This window comes from Nomascus leucogenys, chromosome 5 (genome assembly GCF_006542625.1).
Source record: "Nomascus leucogenys isolate Asia chromosome 5, Asia_NLE_v1, whole genome shotgun sequence".
Classification (NCBI taxonomy): Eukaryota; Metazoa; Chordata; class Mammalia; order Primates; family Hylobatidae; genus Nomascus; species Nomascus leucogenys.
In genome coordinates, this window is record NC_044385.1 from 77,848,804 (window position 1) to 77,875,294 (window position 26,491).

The following is a 26,491-nucleotide window of genomic DNA, read 5'->3' on the forward strand; positions in this document are numbered from 1 at the left end:
TTTGTTTTCATTCATCTGGAAGTATCTTCTAATTTTCTTAGTTACTTCTTCCCAAGTTCTTTTTGTTATTGATTTTAGCCTCATTCCCTTATAGTTGGAGAAGATACTTTGTATGATTTCAATCTTAAAATTTATTAAGAATTGTTTTACAGCCTAACAGCTGAGCAATCCTAGAGAATGTTCCATGTGTACTTCAGAAAAACATGTATGTTCTGTTGTTGTTGGTTGGAGTGTTGTTTATATATCATTATATCTAGTTGGTTTGTAGTGTCGTTCAAGTCTTCTGTTTCCTTATATGTATGGATGTTCTATCTTTTATTGCAAGTGAAAGTCTGCAATTATTGTAGAACTCTCTATTTCTCCCTTCAGTTCTGTCAGTGCTTACTTTTCATATATTAATATTTTAGGGGCTCTGTTCTTTGGAGTATATATATTTGCAATTATTGTTTTTTTGATGAATTGACCCTTTTGTCAATACATAGTGTCCTTGTCTCTTGTAATAAGTTTTGACTCAAAAACTATTTTATCTGTTATCTCTATACCCACCTAGCTCTCTTTTGGTTACTATTTGAATGGAATGTCTTTTTTATTGTTTAATTTTCAACCTATTTGTGTCTTTGGGTTTAAAGTGAGTTTCATTTAAGTAGCAAAAAGTTGGACCATATTTTTTTTAAAATTCATTCTACCAGTCTCTGTTTTTAATTTATGAATTTAATTCATTTATATTTAAAGTGATTACTGATAAGGAAAGACTTCTGCCATTTCGCTATTTATTTTTTGTGTCTTAAATCTCTTTGTTTTTTGTTTCTCAATTTCTCCACTATTGCCTTGTTTTACGTTTGATTTTTTCTCATGTACCATTTTGATTCCCTTGTTTTTCTCTTCTGTACACCTACATTTATATCATCTAGTTTGAATTGATATCAATTTATTTTTACTAGTGTACATTAACTCTGCTCCTAGTTAGCTCTGTTCCTACCCCTTTTGTTGCCCATTTACATAGATAGACTTAAAATTCTTGTTTTATGCATATGTCTGTTAATCCATTTAGGAAACAGAAAGAGGAGTTATAAACAAAATATACAGTGATACTTGCTTTTATATTTAGTCTTGTGGTGACCTTTACCAGTAATCTTTAATTCTTGTATGGCTTCAGGTTACCATCTAGTGTCCTTTTGTTTCAGCCTGAAAAACTCCATTTAACATTTCTTGTAAGGAAGATCTACCAGTAATGAATTTCATTAGCTTTTGTTTATCTGAGAATGTCTTAATTTCCCTTTCATTTGGAAGGATAGTGCAGCTAGATAGAGAATTCATCTATCTTACTATAGGAATTCCATATTGCATATGTTGGTACACTTGATGATGTCCCATAGGTCTCTTACGCTCTATTTGTTATTCTTTATTCTTTTTTCTTTCTTCTCCTCAGACTGGGAAATTTCAGTTGTCCCATCTTCAGGTTTGCTGTCTCTTCTGACTCAAACCTGCTGTTGAACCTCATTATGGAATTTTTCATTTCAGCTATTGTACTTTTCAGTTCCAGAATTTCTCTTTGATTCCTTTTTGAAATTTCTGTCTCTTTATTGATATTCCCCATTTGTTCATACAACCTTGTCCTGATTTCCTTTGTTCTTTGTCTGTTTAAAACTGTTAAAGTCTTGGTATAGTAAGCCTGTTTTAGCTTCTTCATGGATGGTTTCTGTCAATTTCTTTTTTTTTTTTCTGTGAATTTCTGTCAATTTTCTGTCAGTTTATTTGTTTTTCTTTTCCTTTTTCTTTGTATACTTTGCAATATTTGTTGAGAACTGGACATTTTGAATATTATAATGCAGTAATTCTGGAAGTCATATAATTCTCCCTCTCCAGAGGTTGCTGTTCTTACTTGTTGAGTGCTGTAGTTATCCATTTGTTTAGTGACTTTTCCAAATTATTTTTGCAAAGACTATATTCCTTGTTGTATGTGATCACTGAGGTCTCTGTTCTGTTATGTCTAAGGTCAGTCAGTGATTTCCTTAAATGCCTGCATCCGGTAAGGATAAAAAAGTTTCTGTCTCTAATTTCTTTTGAAAGACACTGCTTGGGAAGCCCTTCAGCCCTAGGGGTTTGAAACAATAGCCAGCCTTTGCTTAAATCTCTCAGTGAATTTCCAGGCAAATCAAAACACACCCCCTACAAACTGTGGAGGACAATGTTTGCTTCCTGGTACAAGCAGGCCACTCAAGGAATATGAGCCGCAGTCCCATGGCTGCCTGCCGTAGGGATGGGGCTGACAGTTCTTGCCAGCTTAGTAGTTGATTTTGTGGAGGGACTGATTTTGGAGTGTCTTACTCCACCATCTTCTGTGATGTTACTCTGGTATTGATTCTTATTGAGGTGATAATCTCAATATAACAATGTTGTATTAACATGTATTGTAAAAAGAACTTGTTTAAGAGAAGAGTGAATGCTGATATGCGTATCGCTATATTAGCAGTATGTGTGTGCATCGATTTAATTCTTACAAGTTATTTACCATTGTATCTGTTTACCTCACAAATTAATATAATTGACCAAAAAGACTGAATTTTGCATGTATATGTAGTGGTGTCACTACATATCACTACATCATAACTTAAATGTTCTTTCTTTATTATATCTGTAGTTGGTCTAGTCTTTTTCCTACTAATTATTTATTTATTTTTTAATTAATTTATTGTTTTTGAGACAGAGTCTTGCTCTGTCGCCCAGGCAGGAGTGTAATGGCGCCATCTTGGCTCAGTGCAACCTCTGCCTCCCAGGTTCAAGCGATTCTCCTGCCTTAACCTCCTGAGTAGCTGGGATTATAGGCGTCCACCACCACACCCTGCTAATTTTTGTATTTTTAGTAGAGACAGGGTTTTGTCATGTTGGCCAGGCTGGTTTCGAACTCCTGACCTCCGGTGATCTGCCCACCTTGGCCTCCCAATGTGCTGGGATTACAGGTGTGAGCCACCGCGCACAGCCTACTTATTTATAGAAGACCTCCTGATTAGCTGGAGTGGGGCAGGTGGCAGATATCCAATATAATTTAAAACAGTCCAGTGTGATGACTTAAATGGTATCTTTAGGAAGTATCCAACTCTCTCTGAGATAAAAGTGCTCAGTTTGTCACTCTGCTTTTAACCCTGGGATGGCTTAAGAGTGTGGGGTGAGTTGTGTGGCCTATGATCCCTGGCAGTGGGACACTGACTTTTTCCATGTGTTTGATGTTCACTGTTTCCTCTGGTCTCCAGGATAATACCTTTCAATCTCCTACTTGTGTTTGCCTTGCTGACATATGCTGATGATGTTATGGCTAGTATAATTCATGGTCGGGCCTTTCTGTTTGGTCAGAACATCATGATACTTCCCAGCTAGTTGAGTCTTTGGCGTCTGTTCTCTGACTTTTCCTAGGTGTCTGCCTTGTCTCTCTACAGCTGTTGGCCTGGAACTTCATGCACAGCCTTTGCTACAGCATCACCGTGTTCCATAGCAAGCCCCATGGACACCACTAGCTCAGAAAATCTGCCTCAGAGCTTATAATTACTTGTTTAGAAAAACTCCCTTGACACAATGGCTTGGCTTACAAGACCATGGACCACATAATCCTTCTGTTCATGTCAGATACTGCATATTTTTTCATTTGATCTCCTTGTAGTCCCTTCACTAATAAAACCAAATAGTTCCCCAGCAAGATGAATGCTTCCAGTCGTCAAGAGCAAAGGTCAGATGCTTGGAAAGGCAAAACAACAAGAATGAAAATAATAATTTTCAAACACTATCATGATTACACACGTGTGGCATGATATTTGAAGAGTTATATATAATTCTAAATATGTAGAAGCCGCAAGTTTAAGGAATATAGAATCTTTAGACAGGTATATATGGTGTTCATATATATGTATTTATGGTTAAGATACATAGGTATGTTAAGATATTCTCTCTCTTATTTTTTTTTTTCAAGACGGAGTTTCTCTCTGTTAACCCAGGCTGGAGTGCAGTGGCGTGATCTTGACTCACTGCAACCTCCGCCTCCCGGGTTCAGGTGATTCTCCTGCCTCAGCCTCCTGAGTAGATGGGATTACAGGCACACACCACTACTCTCAGCTAATTTTTTTATTTTCAGTAGAGACAGGGTTTCACCATGTTGGTCAGGCTGGTCTCGAACTCCTGAACTCAAGTGATCCGCCTACCTCAGCCTTTCAAAGTGCTGGGACAGGCGTGAGCCACTGCGCCTGGCCTCTCTCTATGTATAATATTAAGAGGTTTGTCTTCTATGTATCGGCATTTTCCCATGGCTAAGAATAATGTGATTTCATGTACATATTTTCTTCTGTTGTAGGACAGTTCGTGTTTGGTTAAAGAGAGACAGTGGACAGTATTGGCCAAGCATATACCATGCAATGCCTTGTAAGTATCCAAATCTCTGTCTTGAAAAACCAGACATGTCCTTCCCAGATTGCCTTCTCTGTATTTTCTTCTTAAGTAGAGAAGACTGAGGTTGGGATTCTCATTATAATGAAAAGTACCATATTAAATCATTTTAGATTTTCTAAGGCTTTCACTATGTAAAGTAAGCAGATTGTTCTGAAATTGACTCTATATTCATAGCTTCTGAATAAGATTAATGGAAGAAAGACTACAGCACGTAGGCTTTCTGATTACAGCAGTCTCCCTCTCTTTTCCAACTTTTTGTTCAGCTATTTTGTAAAGTATGTCCTTAGGCAATTCAGAATTTTGTCCAGTGATTACATTTGTGAAGTAAATTTGTCCTTGCCTTATTGTTACATAATTTATTCAAATTCAAGACATTCAGCATTGAGCATTCAGTTCTCAAAAGGATTTGCTTAGGATTGAAACATTCTAATTAGAAGTTGATTTCATTTCCCCAAGATCTTATCTGAGAATTACGTCCTTGCACTGATAAATAATGAATCTTCCAAGTACACTTTTAAAAGAAAAGATATGTGTGATTCTTAGATTATCCCACTGGCAGAAGCTTCCCCTCAGCTGAAGAAGACCTGGCCCCCCAAAATAGGAAATTTCTTTTTAGTCTAGTCTTTTATCTTTAAAATTAATGAAGTTTGGGCATCCTATCCCGTGTTTATTTTAGCGTAAAATAATTATTTAAATTTATTATTACTTGTATTAAACATTTCCCTTACTTCCCACCCTTCAAACCTTAATTAAAATTGACATTGTAGAAAAATCCCCCAGGTTTGTCATTTGGACTCCTATACCTTCTGGCTTGCTGCAGTGTACACCTCATCTCTTGATATAAGTATCCCAGTTTCAGAAGCATATGCCAAAATAAATTCATGCTAAAGTGTAGATTTGCTTAAAATTCTGCTTCTGGCGAAAGAATACTGTAATAACTCAAACAACAATTTTGCTTGTTTATAAACAAATGATTATTAATGATATAATAATTTTAAATGATTTTCAAATTATCTTTGAGGCTTTGCATGTCTTTAGAATTTTGTAGTAAATAGACAATGACAACCAAGCTGAACAAAGTATTCAACCCTTCTTTTGGGAAGAAGAAACTTCTTGTAATTCTGAATGCTATATCCTTCCTTTACCTGTTTTGCTTCTAGAAGATACTGTCGTACATTATAGGATCAAGCTGAACTTTCTTTTTAAGCCATGGCAGTGATGAGGGTTTAGATAAATGGAAAAGTAGAGAATTCTCTAGGGTTTTTTTTCCTGTTTTTTTGTTTGTTTATTTGTTTTTGAGATGGAGTCTCCCTCTGTTGCCTAGGCTGGAGTGCAGTATTGCGATCTTGGCTCACTGCAACCTCCACCTCCTGAGTTCAAACGATTCTCCTCCCTCAGCCTCCCAAGTAGCTGAGACTACAGGCACATGCCACCACACCCAGCTAATTTTTGTATTTTTAGTAGAGATGGGGTTTCACCATGTTGGCCAGGCTGGTTTCGAACTCCTGACCTCAGGTAACCCACCAGCCTCGGCCACCCGAAGTGCTGGGATTACAGGCATGAGCCACCACGCCTAGCCTTTTTTCCTGTTTTTTAAATGATATAACCAGTATTTTTTCTGGTCTTACTTCTTCATCAAACCTGCCACAGTATCTAACTGTAAGAGATGAGGGAGGGCTGTAATCCAGCAAGTTGAAGTTTGGCCTCAGAGATCAATAGCTCCCATGACTCTGCAAATAGAAGAGGCCGACCCGGGCAAAATAATGGTAATTTGGGGATGGCAAGCAAAGAATCTTCTTGAGATAAGATGAACGTTAATAGGAACCTCATGAAGGCACAGGATCCTAATTGCTAACTCATTCCCTTTCCCCTATACATATACATTTTGGTGTCATCCTGTAATGCTGTCTTTATTTGGATATCACTGAGATACAGAGAAGCTTTTAGTTGCGTTTTCATCATTTATTAAGCTATATGCAAGAATGACTTAAGTTCACTATAGCTCTTACACCTGGCATAGGTGCTCAGTAAATACTTATTGAAGGATTTGGTCTGATAATAAAGATGTGTTTCCCTGAGAGGATTACCATCCATTTTCCTTATGACTGAACATGAACTTTGAGAAAGAGGACCTTGTGATTATTTGTATACTTTGCCTTTGCTGTTCTACTAAATAGAGTTAAAAAAGGATTACTTTGCTATTCAAAATGTGGTCTGTGGGCCAGTAGCATCAGCATCACCTGAGAACTTATTAGAAATGTACTCTTGGGTTCTACCCCAGAGCTGCTCAATCAAAATCTGCATTTAACAAAATCCCTAGATAGGCTGGGCGGGTTAGATCATGTCTGTAATCCCAGTGTTGTGGGAGGCCAAGACGGGAGGATTTTTTGAGGCCAGGAGTTCAAGACCAGCCTGGACAATATAGCAAGATGCCACCTCTCTCTCCCTCTGTCTCCAAAAAAAAAAAACCAAACAAACCCAAACCATAGATAATTTGAATATACATTAAGGTTTGAAAACATTGTCTTGTGACATTATAGCAAACATGTTGATGATCTATGTACATGTTTATATGAACACATGTAAAGCCACGTGTATATAGTGTTGATTGGTAAATATATGGATATAAGTATACATGCTAGTCAATCAAATATTTACTGTGCATCTACTGTATACAGGCCACAGATCTAGATGCCAGGGATTTGCAGACAAACAAGATGTATATGGTCAAGATGATTTCTCTCGAAATCATTTTGAAATGATCTTTTGAATCCATTCAAAAGATTACTACTCTGTAGAGGTGAAAAAGAAAGTTATCTTCATCACAATTGGTTAGAAATTGGCTTTTGTGTTCCTAGGAATCTTTTTTTTTTTTTTTTTTTTTTGAGACGGAGTCTCGCTCTGTCACCCAGGCTGGAGTGCAGTGGCGCAATCTCGGCTCACTGCAAGCTCCGCCTCCCGGGTTCACGCCATTCTCCTGCCTCAGCCTCTCCGAGTAGCTGGGACTACAGGCGCCCGCCACCACGCCCGGCTAATTTTTTGTATTTTTTAGTAGAGACGGGGTTTCGCCGTGGTCTCGATCTCCTGACCTCGTGATCCACCCGCCTCGGCCTCCCAAAGTGCTGGGATTACAAGCATGAGCCACCGCGCCCGGCTCCTAGGAATCTTATGCATTCAGATGACATAGTAATTGACCTGGGCAGGAATTTAAGATTTGTTTAACTTGAGAGAGGCAGAATCTTATTGCATGAGGAAATAAGCTACATTTCAATCAGTTAGAGAACATGAAATAGATTTGAGTTTCCAAGGCATTGTTTTGTAGTCCTTCCTATTGAAAGGGGTTTTGTTAAGAGGTTACTCGGTATTAGTCTTAAATAATGGTTATGTGATATTGGTTTCAAAATAAGTAAAAATGCACAATGTATTCAGAGGCTATAAAATAAATACCACAAAGCAGATATGACCATATTTTATGTTTATTCTACTACATAATAAGTAGCATTCCAAGTACAGAAGAAAATAAAAAGAAAATATTCTGTGCATGTATTAAAATGACTTATTTGTTAATTTTATCCGTTAAAATACCTTTTAAATATAGTGTTTGTCATGTTCCAGGTAAGAGAGTAAATGCATTACAGCTTTGAGAATAATTTGAAGTTTAATGAAAGGAAGAAAGTGGAAGGCATTGAATGAGAAAGAATAAATAGTGAAGGCCAAGTTTGATGACAGGAAACCAGCTTAAAAGGCAGAGTGTGATGAGGCTGAGTGATCTTGGAGGAGTTGCAGACAAGAGAAAGAAGAGCAGACGCATCCTGGTCAAAAACTCAAGCACTGCTTTGGGGAGATGTCTTCATACCCTGTCTTTTCTGAGAAGCTCCTCCTCCATAGAAGGGAGCCGGGAAAAACCAAGCTTGCCTGGTTAAGGCTGTTTGTCCCTGGGCCAATCTGATTTTCCCAGGAATTTAGAATTTGGAGGCAGAAATGCTAGTCTCAGCCTGGGCAGGGCCATTTTACTGGGAAAATATAAACCCAAGAGCTGTGAGGCATTTGTGTGCATGGAGAAAGAGTAAAAAAGCTGATCTGCAGAAAAGGTAGGGTGAACCAGAGAAGGAAGAACATCTGGCTCCTGATAAAGAGAAAGCCCAAGCAAGTGATGCACAAGATTTTCCTCATCCTCCTAATCCCCTGAGAATCCTGGCTGTGTTCTGCCTTTGAGCTCAAAAGATACCACTCTTTCTTATTGGATATGTCCATTTGTGCCTAAGTTCACCTGAGCAGATTTCTGTTACTTGTAACTGCAAGTATTTGACTAAGCCCGGGCCTCGTTGTACACCTCCTAATTCCTACTCTTTCAGTTTTTCCTGGATCTCTGTGATCTTTAATGAGAAAGGACTGAGTCATGGCCCTATTGGTGACACAGTAGAGTTGAGCTTAACATACCCTAGGAAAGGTAAGGGCATGTAAAGAAGGAAAGCAAAAAGTAGTATTTGATCTTGTTTAATTTCTTTGGATAGTTCATTCAACAAATGTTAAGTGTTTCTTCCACCTCCAACATTGTACGATGTACTAAGGATGTAGTAGTTAAATATGGCAGATCGTTCCTGTCTTTGCGGTGTTTACAGTCTGGTGGGGAAGGCAGACATTACATGAATACCAACCATCATGTGTGGTGAGTGTTTTAATGTGGGAAGTAGGCATAATGGGGACATGGTCTGCCTAAGGAAAGTTCATTTTAAACCCCACTCTCTATAGAGAATTTGGGGATGACTCCTGGCTTGTTTTGTAGTTTGCTATGAGCTAGCTGATTTTTATGGATGAATGAGAAATCAGAGCCTTTCCTTATCAAATATTCTTTCAAAAAGAATATCCCCTTGGTGTATCTTATGTGGTAGCTGCACATTGCCTGTGACAGTATCAACTTACAGCACACTCATCTGGGACCCTGCATGAGCTTGTAAACCAGGCCCTCAGGGTAAGAGTGCAAGTTTCAGTTACAGCCATAAATGTGATTATTTGTTCCAGGCTTCTAATAGATATAATTTCAACCACCATAGTTGGATCACACTTAGAGAAAAATCATGTAAAAAGCACGAGCATTTCTGTTTCTGTGGTTGGTTTATTTCATATTTACTTTACCAACTAGCTTTGCCATTCATGGGGTCAGACCTTTGTCCTTTGAGAGATAGCGGAGGAACCTCTTGCAGGAGTTGGTGGAAAGAGTTGGAGATTTTTCTTACTCTATCAGAGGATTGGATGTCAAGCCTGGCATGTATTGCCAACTTCTCCCTGGGTATGGAGAATTGATCGATCAACTTGGCCACCAAAGATGTTGTGAATAAGAGGCTTGAGAGGGCTAGAGCCTCAGGCCGGGTGTGTTGGAGAATTGGAAACCCACTGTGGGTTCTGTTCCTGCCAGGGCAGGCAAATGGAATTTACTTTGGCTCCTAAGTATTTATAAATTTTTCCACAAAGCCAAGCAAGACATTTTTTTCATTTTTTCAAAGGTAGTTACAAATAAAGAGGCACACCTAACGTAGCAATAAAATGCCCTGTCTTGTCACCTTCCCAGTTCTCTGCCTTGGCCTGGTGGGATGACATTTACCCAGTCTGAAGTGTGGTTGCGCTGCTCAGTTTTCACACAAGTATGGATACCTGTTCAGTTAACGTTTTAAAGTATAGGAACTCAAGTCCTCTCTGAAACATGTGATTTTGAACTGCTTGCTTCCCAGTTTTTATCAAAAGCCTGTTTGAGAGAAAGGCTATTTGTGGTGAACAGCATGAACGATAGTCTGATTATTCCTTTAAATTTGGAGTTTTCCCACTTTGTGTTAGCCCTCTGCAGAAATGCCTTCATTCGTTGTGCCCTCAGCTTACACTGATGTGTACATTATATGAAGTGCTTTATGGCTGTTTTTGAAGTAATCATCTACCTTAATGTACAGTGCCCCTTTTATGAAGGAGCAAAAAGGTGGAATATTTTTCAGACATGAGGGCCAGGAGCTCTTTGCTCTCTCAAAGGCAGAACTTCCCAGCCTATGTGACACAGCCTGCTGGTGTGGTCTAAATGGATTATGTTAGAACATGAGAACTGATCCCCTTAGCTGAGCAGGGAGGTAGAGAAGAGGATGGAGGGAGGGCTAGTCTCTTCTGTTTATTCCAGTGGCTGTACAAATATAATTTTCCGTGTGTATTATGAGGCAGAAAAGATTGGTAGCAGTAGCCCTGGGACCTGGTACTTCGTCATTGTGGATAATGTGAAACATGAAACTTAACTGAATCTCCTAACAGATCTTTATTTTAATTTTCTTTCTGTTTACACACACACACTCTCTCTCTCTCTTTCTCTCTCTCTCTCTCTCTCTCTCTCTCAGTCATAACTTCTTTTTGCTTATTTGTATTGTTTGGTTTTATTGTGTCTGCTTTTAAAGCCATTTCAAATGGTAGGGAATACATTAAATATAATAAATAATCTTAGTTAAGATATCTATGGGAAGGATATTTGAACAGTCTATTGTTTACATTGAATTTAACCTCCAAAAATGTATTGTTTCCAATTGCAGTGTTCAAAATGGCTTGTAGGTTAGACCTTGTGCCTGGGTGGGAAACTGGAATTTGATTTTCATTTTTGCCACAATTTGCTGAATCACTTTGGGCAAGTCCTTCACATTTTCTCTGTTTTGAAGCCTAACAGATAAACTGTTATCTTTGTTCTCAAATTTGCAAAGATATTTTGGTTATTAGATATACCAAATAACTACTTGTAAAATGGCTTCAGGTTCTTGATGTTTAACAATATTACTGTCATTGCTGATATTAACCTGGAGTTACTAAGAAAAATTGGCTACTTTGTGAGGTTGTAGCTGGATTGGTTTCTTTTTGTCATTTATTGGGACTATAATTTTAAGGTAACAGATAAAATTGGGGATTTGGAAAATTAAGTTGATTAATGTGTGTATATGCTTTTATCTGGAATGGAAATGAGTTATTTTGTAAGTAAGTTGAAAGTTAGTTTTCCTATTGGTAAGGAGGACTTTCGGTAACTTCAGACTGTGGAGGTGGTGTGTGTGCTTATTCCACCTCCTCTGCTGGGTGTTTTGGAGTTGGGGGAAAAGTTCATGTGAGTATATTAGTGGTATTATAGAAAGATATTTAGAATTATGAACTTGGCAGTTCTGCTTTTATAAGGTGGTGATTGTTTTCCTGACTTTTAAACATCTTTAACTCAATTGAGAGAGTTTCTTGGCAGATTGGGAGAATGTGTATATACCTGAGGTATGCTCATTCTGTTGTTTTAATTTATACCTTACTTCAAAAAAACCTCTGGGTTCCTGGTTGTGAAATGTATTGATCCATTTATTGCTTTCTTTTTGGTATAGGTTATATTATGGAACCATGTGTAATTTGTTGTTTTTACTATTAATATTCTTATAAACCATAACGTAATGTGATCTTTTAATTCTATATTTACTAAGAAGAAAAAGGTACCTGAGGAACTTCTCATTTTTTTTTTTTGGGGGGGGATGGAGTCTCGCTCTGTTGCCCAGGCTGGAGTGCAGTGGCACAATCTCAGCTCATTGCAAGCTCTGCCTCCCGGGTTCACGCCATTCTCCTGCCTCAGCCTCCCGAGTAGCTGGGACTACAGGCGCCTGCCACCGCGCCCGGCTCATTTTTTGTATTTTTAGTGGAGACAGGGTTTCACCGTGGTCTTGATCTCCTGACATCGTGATCCGCCCGCCTCGGCCTCCCAAAGTGCTGGGATTACAGGCGTGAGTCACCGCACCCGGCCTGGAACTTCTCATTTTTAATGGAAATGAAGGAAAACACAGATTATCCAAACTAAACATGCTAGATATTATTTAATCTGATTAAGTACAGCATTTATTTAGCATACTATTCTTTGATTTTCACCTGACGGGGCATTTTAAAATTCAGTGTAGTTAGATCACTTTACTGTAACTTAAAACTTGTCTGGGAGTGACCACTTTCGCTTTGCTGATATTACTCAGCCTAGATGAAAAGAAAACTAAATAGTTAATGTTAGTAGAGTAAATAAAATGTTGGATTTAGATGTAAAATGCTTTTTAGTGCTGGAAAATTGAAGTCCTAAATATAGATATGCTTAATAAAATAAAACGTGTTGAGTACTGAAAATCTAATCAATATTATTCGATTATAAACAGGGCTGAATGAAATAGTGTCCATAAATTTTTGCTTTGTCAGGGTGTATTGCTCATTGGAGGCTCTATTGAAGACCCTCTTATTGTGAAATCTTGACATTCAACTTCACCAGGAAACCGTTAGCACCTGAAGTTTTTATTTGCAGAAGTCACCATTGTTTATTTAGTTTTAAAGTTTGAACCAGAATGTCTCATGAGGAAGATTAGTGTCTCCTGCCAAATAATGCCCTCATCATTGTAAAGCAGTGTGATTGAAATCCGCAGCTTAACCTTCAATGAAACTTGTGTTTATTTGAGCAAAGTTCAACTGGTCAGCAAAGGACAGAAAATACATTAGTCACAAAATGAAAGAATTATTGGTATATGTAACAAATTAGAAAACTTTCCTCCCAAATCGAAATATTTTGAGATTGCCTCCTCTTAAGTACATGATTTTTAAATAAACAAGGGCAATTTTAAAAATACCAATTTTGAGATAGAAGTATTATAAATGTAAATAGTCACTTTCCCTCTAATCCATTTAATTATTGACTCTGCTGAGATTTTATGCTGATCTCTTGGGTCCCCTTTGTCTAGGGCTATGTCTCCTGTGCTTTCCTCCCTTCAAATTATATGGCCATTAATTTAATCACCCATACTGGAGCTTCTCTTTGTTTTGATTTTCACTAAGTTTTAAGCTGAATATTTGTCTTAAGTTACAAAGACTTCATTTTACCAAACACTCAGTGTTATGAAAGTGTTTACTTTTATTTTCTTTCTTTATTATTTTACCAAATATCCAGAATTCAAGGAAATAAAGGGTCTAATTTTAAAGGTGAGACTCTGACAGACCAGTCAGATCTAAAGTCTTGATACTAATATGAGAGAATAAGAGGTCACATTGCTCATAGACCTTCACAGTTTCTTTTTTTATCTTATTTGTGCATTTCATTGCTTCCTAAATTTTTTCCAGTATATTTCTTTTGACTGTCATTAGTCTGAGACAGAAAAGGTAGATGAGAAATCTTATTCAGGTAACATGGAAAATGAGTCCTGTACTATTTACTGAAAAACTGTAATCACCTTTTTCCCTAAATTTTAATAAAAATGTTGGGGAAAATATAGGAAGCTAGAATATAACATCAACAAAACCAGTGGCAAGGCCTTGAATTTCAGTTATTGGGTTAGTAAAGAAGTCTTAGACGACCTACATATACCATGATACATGTGAGAAGTCTTGGCAAATGGCATCACCCTATGCATTTCATTCTGTATGGTTATTCTCATGGGGAAACAGTTAAAAGTGGGGGTCATAAATAGATCTTCACATTTTGTATCATGCTATATTTATTTCATCTAGAGTTCAGGGATGCAATTTTGATAGAGGAAGTCAATGGAGGGCAGCTGTATTATAATTTTATGGTTCTGGTCAGGCACTTCGCTCACCCTTTGGAGAAAGTAATTTTAAGGTGGGGGAATAGAACAGTCTCCAGTCAGTTTGTCTGTAATTTGCATGTTTGTCGCTTCCTCTTATTCTTCCTGCCAAAGGATTCCCTTTGCCATTGGGTCATAGTTACCTTTACTTTACTGTCTCATTATCCTTCCCCAGAGAGTTTTGCCCCTTTGATATTTGTCTTGCATGGATGGGAGCCCGTTTTGTATGGGCCACAGTACTAGTTTTTTAGTTGCTTTTTTGTTAATTTCTGGTGAGTTGAAGTTAGAAGGATCTCTGTGTCAATCTGTTTACTCCTCTGATCCATAAAAGAAAAGGAAGACTTTACTGTAACAACAAATGGGGGTGTCAGTATTCTTTCGAATCTGCTCTCTGCTTCTTTGGATCTACCAGGGGCCAATCCAAGGCCTGTTCCTGTGGGAGTGTCACAGTTGGAAAATGGTTTGAGGAGCATTGTACATCTCACTTACTGTGCGCACATGCGCACACACACACACACACACACACACACACACACACACACACAGAGGTTTGCCTGGTGTTTTCCCAAAATGCCTCTTTGAAGGGGTGGTTATGCCTTTGGATGTGCCTGGGAGCTAATGCTAACTCTGACACTCCCCTGTCTAGAACATCTTGGGTTCAGGCATATGGATTGTAGAACAGTAAGATTTCTGTTCAGATTTCTTTTGTTTATGCTGATTTATAGAAGCAGTCTTTTTTTTTTTTTATTTCAGTAGGTTTTTGGGGAACAGGTGGTGCTTGGTTACAAGAAAAAGTTCTTTACTGGTGATTTCTGAGATTTTGATGCCCCTATCACCCGACCAGTGTACACTGTACCCAATGTGTAGTCGTTTATCCCTCACCCCACTCCCACCCTTTCCTCGAATCCCCAGAGTCCATTGTATTATTCTTATGCCTTTGCATCCTCATAGCTTAGCTCCCACTTATAAGTGAGAACATACGATGTTTGCTTTTCCATTCCTGAGTTACTTCGCTTAGAATAATGGTCTCCAATTCCATCCAGGTTGCTGTGAATGGCATTATTTTGTTACTTTTTTATGGCTGAGTAATATTCCCTGGTTCACCACAATTTCTTTATCCATTTTTTGATTGGTGGGCATTTGGGCTGGTTCCATATTTTTACAATTGTGAATTGTGCTGTTGTGAATTGTGAACTGTGTGTGTGTGAGTATGTTTTTTGTATAATGACTTCTTTTTGTCTGGGTAGATATCCACTAGTGAGATCGCTGGATCAAATGGTAGTTCTACTTTTAGTTATTTAAGGAATCTCCACACTGTTTTCCATAGTGGTTGTACTAGTTTGCATTCCCACCAGCAGCGCAGAGGTGTTCTCTTTTCGCCACATCCATGCCAACATCCATTATATTTTGATTTTTTGATTATGGCCATTCTTGCAGGAGTAAGGTGATACCGCATTGCAGTTTTGATTTGCATTTCCCTGATCATTAGTGATGCTGAGCGTTTTTTCATGTTTGTTGGCCATTTGTATATCTTGAGAATTGTGTATTCATGTCCTTAGCCCACTTTTTGATGGGATTGTTTTTTTTTCTTGCTAATTTGTTTGAGTTCCTTGTAGATTCTGCATATTAGTCCTTCGTTGGATGTATTGTTTGTTGTGTGCATTAATTGCTAAGATTTTTTTCCCACTCTTTGGGTTGTCTGTTTACTCTGCTGATTGTTTCTTTTGAGGTAGAAGATTTTTAGTTTAATTAAGTCTCATCTATTTATCTTTGTTTTTGTTGCATTTGCTTTTTTTTTTTTTTTTTTGAGACAAGGTCTTGCTCTGTTGCCCAGGCTGGAGTACAGTGGTGCCATCTCAGCTTACTGCAATCTCTGCCTCACAGGTTCAAGTGATTCTCATGCCTTAGCCTCCCTAGTAGCTAGGACTACAGGTGTGCACCACCACACCCGCCTAATTTTTGTATTTTTAGTAGAGGTGGGGTTTCTCCATGATGGCCAGGCTGGTCTCAATCTCCTGACCTCAAGTGATCCGTCCATCTCAGCTTCCCAAAGTGCTGGGATTACAGGCGTGAGCCGCTGCCACCAGCCTGCATTTGCTTTTGGGTTCTTGGTCATAAAGTCTTTGCCTAAGCCACTGCCTAGAAAGGTTTTCCAATGTTATCTTCTAGAATTTTTATGGTTTCAGGTCTTAAATTTAAGTCTTTGGTTCATCTTGAGTTGATTTTTGTATAAGGCGAGAGATGGGGATCCAGTTTCATTCTTCTACATGTGGCTTGCCAATTACCCAGCACTGTTTGTTGAATAGGGTGTTGTTTTCCCACTTTATGTTTTTGTTTGCTTTGTCAAAGATCTGTTGGCGGTAAGTATTTGGGTTGATTTCTGGGTTCTCTTTCCTGTTCTATTGATCTGTGTGCCTGTTTTTATAACAGTACCATGCTGTTTTGGTGACTATGGCCTTATATATAGTTTGAAGTCAGGTAATGTGATTCCTCTGGATTTGTTCTTTTTGCTTAGTCTTGCTTTGGCTATGTGGGCTCTTTTTTGGTTCCATATAGGTTTTAGGATTGTTTTTTCTAGTTCTGTGAAGAATGATGGTGCTATTTTGATGGGAATTGCCTTGAATTTGTAGATTGCTTTTGGCAGTATGGTCATTTTCACAATATTGATTGTACCCATCCATGAGCATGGGGTATGTTTCCATTTGTTTGTGTCATCTGTGATTTCTTTCAGCAGTGTTTGTAGTTTTCTTTGTAGAGGTCTTTCACCTCCTGGGTTAGGTATCCCAAGTATGTTATTTTATTTTTCTGCACCTACTGTAAAAGGAGTTGAGTTCTTGATTTGATTCTCAGCTTGGTCACTGTTGGTATATAGCAGAGCTACTGATTTGTGTGCATTAATTTTGTATTCTGAAACTTTGCTGAATTCATTTATTATAGGAACGGTTCTTTACTTTGAAATATGGTGGTGTTTCTTACTATGCATAAAATGATTTGAACCAATAGGGTGAAATTGTCTTACAGTTCCTATATACCTTTGGTTTCACAATCTATAAATTCTTTTAATTCCTTGATGGTAGCAGTAATACCTTATGTGTCATTGTAGGACATGCCTTGAACATAGTAAGGATTCTAAATTTTTCTTGAAAGAATAACAAGAAATATAGGAAATTGGGGAAAAAACAAGGAATAAGGGAATGGCAATGAAGATTTAAGAGTAGCCTATGCAGTGTTGTAAAAAAGTATTTTAAATCACATTCAAATTTCAGTGGGTTTTCTAATTATAGCATAGCTGGATATGGACTTTGGAGGAAATCACACAGGAAATACTTTTAGATGGTCAAGTGGGCAGCTAAATGATAAGGTTGTTCCTGGCTAGTCACTAACCCCTTGAGGCTGCAATCGAGTTTTGCTTCATATGCTCATACTTACATCTTCATAAATTGTCAGATATTTAAAATTCATTTTAACAGGAATGGCAAAGTAAGAGTAAAGACAGTGTTAGAGAACTAATTTTGTCATTTGAACACAAGAGTAGTTTTTCCATGTATCCTGTACTTATGTGTGTATGTACTTTACTCAATTGTAATCACAGTGTATTTTTTCTGTAGTTTTTTTTCAGCTAACAATTTTCCATGAGATTATTAGATTTTAATTCTGCACACATGTTATGGGATTATGAGACCCGGCATCTTAGTATTGTATAGAAATTGTGCCAACATAGTTTACTGGTCAAGGGCAATAAAACTGACTTTTTTAGGGCAGTGCATTAAATATCATTTGATTGCTGTTTTCAGCAGTGTACTCTTGGGAATCTGGTTTAATTTTGTAGCTAAGTAGAAAGAAGATAGTCTGTTGTACTGGTGGAAGTTTTTGGGGGAAATTCTACTAGTTTTTATTTTCTGAATATATCATGATAGAAAATTAGAAAAAAGTAAATATGCAGTTTAGAAGATCTTTTTGTTGTTTTATTCAGGGCCCTTTTATAGAGAATGAAAAATATGTTACTAAGTGATATGTTTATGAAGTAGCTGTCAGTAGAACTTGAAGTTCTTTTTCAGTTTAAAAATAATCTAAGTTGGTTGTTTGAAAATGGGACTGTATATTTGAACGATGTCTTTGAACCTTCTCCAATGTTTCCTATGTGACCTTGGGTAAAACATCTAATCATAACTGAAAAGTAGGAATAAAAAATATTTGATGCTGATTGTGATTATGATAATATGTAGTTCATGATCTACATGGCTTCTGTGAATATGAAGGGAGACATAAAAACTATACTGGGCTCTTTAGAACAACTATTAAATATTTCAGTATTGGGTAAATTGTCAAAAGACCCCCTATTTAGTGGCAGCAATTAGGAGCAAGCATAGGTAGAGAAGGCAGGGGCCTGGGAGCTGACTGTTTAGTAAGCACTTGTTGACCACACGTGGCTTCCAAGCATACTTAATTTACTTAGGCTCAGGTGTACTCAGTGAGTCAGTCCTGCGGAACAGGGAGACCCAATCCAGGCCTGGGTGTACTGACTCACCTGGTTTCTTTCCTACAATGCCAAGCCCTATGATGAGTTGGTTCTTTTTTAGGTTGAGACAAATCCTCCTCAGTCATTTTCAATCAGCAGACTCCAGCACACCCCCAAAGGCCAAAAACAAAAAAGTCCTGTTAATTCACACGCCCCAAATCAATTCTGAATCAAAAAATAGACTTCTATACTCCTGTGTGTATGTGTCTGTATGTGGGTGGGGAGGGTGGAGGGATAATAAGATCTTTCTTTTGTTTGTCTAGTTCAGAAAGGATAGGGTATTTCTATTTAAGGTGGAATTGGAGTGGTACAGCGAGAGTGGTAACAGAAACGTTACACAGCACAAAGTATTGTTAATCTAGTGAAGCAAATTTAGAGTCCATACTGCCAGAACCAGCCAAGACCAAGCCCCTTGGAACTTGCCCAGTTTGAGAATATCTTATTTGTTATATTCATTAAAAGGATAACTGAACAACTATGGGGTGGCTGTAAAATTACTGTTTTTATTTTTTGGTGAGTGTTAAATGAAATGTTTTCCAGGAGATAGTGGGGAAAATACAGCCTCATACTGTTAGCTAGTTAGACACTCCTGAATCGATGAGAATCATGGTTTTGTTAATTTCATCAACATGTTCATTTCTTTCAGCTCCATGTTCATGCATGTCTTTTAACCCGGAAACAAGAAGACTGTCCATAGGTCTAGACAATGGTACAATCTCAGTAAGTACACCTAAATAAGAATTCCAGTTGAAATACTTCCCTTCCTATGGAGTATGTATATGTATTTATTAGTCTTTTCAAGTTAACAGAAGAATTTTCTTGCTAAGTAGAATGAAAACTGTAGCATAGCAAGTTATGGCGAGGTAAGAGATTCTAATGTAGGGAGAGCTATCATCAGTATCCACTTAAATGCTGACAAGGTTCAGCTTGACCTACCCTATACAGAGTGGCTAGGATGGGGGCAGTCAGAGGCCAATGAGTAAACTGCATGAATCTGCATTAGTGAGAGCAAGCTGTGATACTAGTGGCTTTAATCATGGTGCCTTAAGCTTTGCCACATAAGCAACAGAACAGGAGGAAAATGCTTTCCCTTATGTCTGCATGTCTGATCCTGTCTTTGATACTCCGTGTTCTTTCTTTGTTCCTTCTGCTTCTTGTTTTTTCCAGCTCCCTTTAGCATCTGAATAGAATTCTGTAAATTTGTATGAATTTGTGAAAAAAAAAAAAAGCACAGAATCTAGATTTGGTCTGTAGATAGATCCACATAAATATTAGACCCTTTGATTACAGATGTTGGGGGAACTGAAGTGATTAAAGATTGGAATTTTGGCTTTTATTTACCTACTTAATCTTTCTACATACTAAGTTTCAACTAGTATATTAACTAATAACAAGACTGATCTGGTAAATTCTCCATTTGGTAAATTATCCAGCGTTGCCTTTAGTCCTGGGCGAGAGAAGCCCTGCTTCAGAACCTATGAATTAGAAGGCCCTGCTCTGCTCACACTTCCCCATAGGGTGAAGGATCTGAGGGCTCAAGGGGATGTATGTGATCAGCCCAAGTCCTCCCTCTCTCCCACTCCATCCTCCCCCTCTCCCACTCCATCCTCCCCCTACCAAGACCCTGGAATTTCCTGCCCCAAACTGCTCAGAACCTGCTTCCAGAGTCTTCACTGACCTTTTTCCTAGATGTGTCCTTAGAAAGATAAAAGCAGTGAGTATGCTCTTAGGCCTGAGAGGTGGCAAAGAGGTAGCAGTTTGCGATAGACAGGATGTCCACCCTTGAGTGCAAGGCCCCTCAAGGTCTTGACAAAACTGGGAACAGAAAGACAAGGGGGGGTGGGCTGGCCCCCCGTGTCACCACAATATGGTGTGGAACTTAAAGGAGACTAAGAATTCTAAATTTGAACCTGTACCTCCAGCGGTGGAGGGTGTATTTGTCAAGACTGGAGGATGAGACCGTTTTTTATTCAATAGTTAACTGGACTTGTAACTTTTAAACATGTAAACATGGAATGTGAGCCTCTATTTGTAATCTTGCCCCAGCCCCTACAAATGTTAGTGGGCCTAAAGTTTTGTATTTGATCTTTAGTCAAAACATTTGCTTGGTGGCCTTTCTGGGACTATTAACAATATTGTTAAATATAAATCAGCCTAGTGACAAGTATTTATGAAATTTCTGTAATATCCAATATATTTGGTAGATCTGTCAACTCTGTTTCTTAGGTAGATAGTTTATGATACAAAGTTGTCTACTTTGAGGGGAGCCATTTTTAAAAGGAGGTGTGTGTATGAGATAAATTTATTTTTAAAAGATAAAGGGAGATCATTGGATTATTCAGTGGACTTCTGAAGTGTTCATTACAAAGGAGATGTGAAAAGATGAACTGAGATCCCTCCATTTCCCGTTATAGGATAGTTTGCGTAACGCTCACTGTCCGTGGAGAAACTTAGGTTTACATAACATAGGAGTGGTATGTTGCACTTTTGAAGTTAATGTACGTGGTTAATGGATACTGATAAATTTGGCTTTGAGGGCAAGAAAGATGAGCAAAGTAAGTTATGGAGAATTCTAGCTATTTATTGTATTTAAGAGGAGAAACCATCTTAGCCATTATTCTTTTAGTAAATGAAACTGCCAGGGAAGCAAAGCATCAGTCAGGATCCATCTTTCCAAGTATGTCAGTACAGGGTTGAGATATCAAACCTTAACTTACTCCAATCTTCTGAAAAAGATTCAGGATCCTGGCTTATATGAAATAATTTCGTTATAAGTACCTCCTTTGTATTGTTGAGGAAGATGAATTGCACACCCTACCTCTTCTCATCTACAGAATTAGAAAGAGTTCTACATTAGGGAAAGATACACTGAGAGAACAGCATGTTTAAGGTTCAGGATTCGCATTGATCACTACAGTAACAGGCTCTTTACTGAAAATACTTAGTCTCAGCTGTTTTAATAATTTGCTTTTTAGACATGAGAAATCCTAGTCAGAGACTATATATTCTGTTTCCTGATTACAGCAAATATATTTTAAGAAGAAACAGTGGTTAACTTATTTTAAAATTAAGAAAGTGTGAAATCAGAAAGTAACATCATTATTTCACTTTATTTTACTGAATAAAAAGAACACATTGTGTAAGATAGACAGTTAAACTTAGGCAGCTGAGTAGTGAATTAGAGATGAAGTAGAGATAAGACATAGAGACCATTCTTTCAAAAAATGTGGCCACAAAAAGCAGGAGAGAGAGCGTGAGTACTGGAGCAAGATCTGGTAGGAGACAAGCAGCAAGAGGGTCCTGAACAATTTGGAAAAGTTAGCTGTGGGAAAGAATGGGGACAGTTGAGAGAGCAGGAAAGGAGAGAGAAATGTCATTCAGTTTTGCCATACAGGAGAGGAATGCCTTTTATTTTTTCCTGTGAGGTAGCAGGCGAGGTCATCTACTGAGAGAAGGTAAAGATAATGAGGTGAGAGTAAATTTTCCTACCTATACCTTTTGCTCTTTCTAATCATATAGCTCAGAATCCTGCTCTGCCATCTTGGTCTACAAAGTTGTAATTATCTTCCCCACCTCACTCAAATGTTCTCTTTGTTTGTATTTTTATTTTTGGCAGATGATTCCTGAGCCCTACCAATTGAAATTAGTCACACACGATACTCAGTAGGTTAGCTATGTCATATTGCATATTTAACTTTTGCTTTGCACAATGTTTAAAAGTCTGTCTCTTCCATTAAACTGTTGGATGTTGAAGAGTTGGCCAGTCTTTTATTCATCTCTTCTCTGGTAGATCTTATTGTGGCTCCTTTTACAAATTGGGAACTCAATGAATAATTTGTTAAATAGTTTATTGACTAAAGTACAAACACTATTATTATTTAATATAGCTGATTGTAATAAACACTTGCTTAAATTCTGAGATAGTTTATTTGTGCAATTCTGTTACCATTCAAAATGTTTTTCAAAATACAATGACCTTCTGTAGGGGAAAAATTTATGCCGATAGTTTAATTTGTTTTGACCTTTTTCAGAAATGTCTTCTGTTTTAATATTGAGAGAAGTTAGTCAGATTGTGCTAACTGCTATTCATGCTGAAGTGGAACTTTAAACTTTGCATTTTTATGTCTCGTATTCTAGCCAACTAACAAATATTTAAATATCAACTCTGTACAAAAGATTATGCTCAATTCTAACATAGTGTGGCTTCTGGTCTCAAAGACTTTATAATTCAGTTAGGGAGACATTTTTCATTTTTATGAAATTATGAAATAAGTAACACAAAGTAAACAAATGATAGCAGAAGTACTGGTACACCAATGAGTGTGATGTTGGCAAAGCAGTGAGGTCAGAAGACAGTGAGAGACAGTGGTCTAGGACAGCTCCCTGGATATGAACTGGATTTAGAAGACTGGCCAGGATTGGATTAGCTAAAGATAGGAAAGTAAGGTATTTCAGACAAAATTAATGGAGTGGGGGAAAAAAACCCACCCAAACCATGGAGGTACCAAAGGACCATAGATGTCTGGAGAGATATAAACTAATTTGGTAAGAGGATTAATGGGATAATGTGAAAGCTTTGATTCAGGATGAGTAGTAAGCGTTATGTAATGTAAAGGTACTGGATCGTAACATGGAAGATTCTCCCCATCCCTCTCCAAGACTTCATACCATATTTAAAGGGGATAATGGACTAATGAGGAAATGTCAACACAGAAGTAAAGCATTTCCATTAAACTAATTTTCACAAACCCTACTGAATAATTGCTATAGGATAGTATAGGGTGGAGATATATATATATATCTTTATAAATACTTATTTTCTTCTCCATCAAAACTTATAGGGAGCCACAATTTTTATTAATATCTTGCTAAGATAAATGCATAGTCATTGAAGATTTTTTGAAAAAGGCCTTAAAATGGTAAAATCTCTGTTCTCTGAAGATTAATGTCATGTGTGTGTTATGGGAAGTTTGATTGGGATGAGAGTATTGATCTATAAATGGTTAGCACTCAGAATAATGATTACTGTCTAAAAATAACTGACATTGACTGTGTATGTATTTATTGTTGTTTTGGTAGTTCTTGCAATTGTGATTATTATACTCTTACAGTATACATTACTGTTAGTTCATGTGGGTTATGTGGTATGTTGGTTTCCTAGGGCTGCCGTAACAGTACCACAGATTGGGTGGCTTCAAACAGCAGTTTTTCTCTCATGGTTCTGGAGCCTGGAAGTCTGAAATCAGGGTGTCAGGAGGGCCATGCTCCTTCTGAAAGCTGTAGAGCATTCTTCCTTGCTTTTTCATAGCTTCTGGTGGTTGCTAGCAATCCTTGGCATTCCCTGGCTTGGGAATGTGTCTCTCCAGTCCTTGCCTGCATCTTCACATTGCCTTCCTTTCTGTGTCTCTATGTCTTCACATGGACTCCTTTAAGAAAAACAAAACAAAACATGGAGTCTCGCTCTGTTGCCCATGCCAAAGAGCAGTGGTGCTATCATAGCTCACTGCAACCTTGAGCTCCTGGACTCAAGTGATCTTCCCACCTCAGCCTCTGGAGTAGATGAGACTGTAAATGTGCACCACCATGCTTGGCTCATTTCATGGATGTTTGTTTGTTTTAGAAACAGGGTTTTGCTTTGTTTCCCAGGCTGGAGTGCAGCAGCGTGATCATAGCTCACTACAGCCTCAAAGACCTGGGCTCAAGTGATCCGCCTGCCTCTGACTTCCAAGTAGCTGGGACTACAGATGTGCACCACCATACCTGGCTAATGTTTTGGCTTTTTTCATAGATGTGGTCTCACTATGTTTCCTGGACTGGTCTTGAATTCCTAGGCTCATGGGATCCTCCCACCTCAGCCTCCCAAGTAGCTGGGTTTACAGGTGTGAGCCACTGTGCCTGGCTCCACGTGACCTTCTTATAAAGACACCAGTCATTGGATTTAGGTCTCCCCCTAATCTAGTATGATCCTGTCTTAGTTACATCTGCAAAGACCCTATTTCCCAAATAAGGTCACATTCTGAGGTTCTGAGTGGACATGAATTTTGAGAGGATACTGTTTAACTCAGTACATCTGGTAATATTGTATCTACTGTGTTTCCCTGACAGTGTTAGAGCAGTTGATTTGGAAACAGTTTTCTCAATGTGAGACGTGATGTCTTCAGGAAGAAGTATCCAAGGATATTAAAAGAAGATGATTCAAAATCCTCTTCTGGGAGCTAAGAAAATATAATTGAAAGGATCTTCTTCTGCAGCTAATGCCACTCTCCTCTAGACTAAGTGATATCTTGAATAGGCCCCATGTCAGGATAATGGTGGCAGAGCTAGGACTTTCCTGAGCCCTAGACAAATTTTCTTTGTATTATACCAGGCCAATTTCTTCATACAAATAGGACAGCCCAGCTGCAAGGAATTGCCCTAGGGTATTCACTAGTGAATTAGGAGGGAGCTTGTGTTATTCTGCGCATCCAGCCACTGTTAAAAACTATGTGTTGGGTTGGGGGCAGGAATTTCAGCATTTAATCTAACAAGGTGTTTTGGATGAGTTGTTTATTACCGTGGATTATAACGAGCCTATGGGGAACTGAACCCAAATGGTAAGGTCGTGTTCTACAGTGACGACAAATGGCCTCTGAATAAAGCACCTCAGCTGTACCCAAGCAAGCTGACTGTAGAGTTAGTTCACTCACTGGAGAGACAGTCTTGAAAATTTTTCCCTTAATCAGCTTCAAAACAGCAGTGTAATAGTAGACTCTCACTCATCAGTCATCATGATGCGTTCCAAGTTTTGTACTTACAGGAGAATTGATGTTGCTTCTGAAATTTTCTGTTTTCCAGGATTTCTAGTGTGATACCATTTATGAATAATATCCTAATCATGAGGGCATAGAAGGTGAATTTGAAGAAAATTTCAGGAAGCTCTCTGTGTTCAGAGAAATGTGTGCGTGGAATCTACGGGGCCTCCTCCTTCTAAACTGTTACATAACCCTGCCATTATTTACACTAGCTTATGATTTTGTCATTATACCATGGTTTCTACCATAGAAGACCAGCATAGTTCTGAGTCATTTTATCATTCTGAGTCACTGGACTTCCTAATGTGAGGAGTTCATTTTACACAGTGTTAAGTAGACATTTTCTTCTGAGCTTGTGCTAAGTTACAATGAATTTAAACTTATATATTACATATATAATATATGAAAATCTATGCATATTTTAATCCTATAGGTGTGGAGCTATGCTTAGCAGGAAAATAGTCTTAGAGTACTGACATTCCAGTTGCTTACTATTTATTCATTTAATATCATTTGCTGAAGATGGTTTTACCAAAGAAAACTCTTGCTGTATTGTGCCCTTGGTATTTGTGTGGATCAAAGACCTCTCAAAGACTAACCTTCTCCCTCAGTTATGTCATTGTACATGTAGCCCTGTCATCTTTTGCTCAGCACCTACATGTTGTCTTAAAACTTGGTCAAGCAGTCGTGAATGCAGATATCAAGAGCATTTTTTGACCTGAGATTAATTTGTTGCACTTCCATTGCAGTTGTGAATTTTCAAAGGCCTTCTTGAACCAACTTTTAGACCAATTCTGTAGTGTGAATACCCGTAGGAGCACCCAGATTGCTCTGTGTTTTGAATTAGGTACTAAAGAGATTGAGTAGAGTGAGTGGTGGATTGAAATCATTTATACACTGTCTACAGGAGTTACCTTGGCCACATCAACACAGCACATCTACACTTCAGAAAGGCAATGGCTGGGAACTGATCAGGGTATTATGTTCCAAGTTACTTTCCCTTTGTCCTAGGAACCTTATATCTAAATAATCTAGCTCCCCAATAATTACATCAGAATAACTGATGTAATTATTTTATTAATGGCATATATTCAGCATAAACTCTGCAAAGCAGGGACTGTGTGTACTTGACTCTGTTAGTCTGGCACCTAGTACAA

General features: G+C 38.1%; 1 protein-coding gene across 2 annotated transcripts in view; it reads left to right on the forward strand.

Moving 5' to 3' along the window:
• The window catches only part of WDFY2 (WD repeat and FYVE domain containing 2), a 181,073-nt gene that overhangs the window by 73,101 nt on the left and 81,481 nt on the right, over window positions 1–26,491 (forward strand). For both annotated transcript variants that reach the window (XR_004030184.1, XM_030813433.1), the window contains exons 2-3: window positions 4,340–4,407; window positions 19,190–19,263. Coding sequence is in view for 1 of the 2 variants with exons in the window: in XM_030813433.1 (XP_030669293.1) it covers window positions 4,340–4,407; window positions 19,190–19,263 (142 nt within the window). In the remaining variant the exon portion in view is untranslated. The remainder of the gene's footprint in view (window positions 1–4,339; window positions 4,408–19,189; window positions 19,264–26,491) is intronic.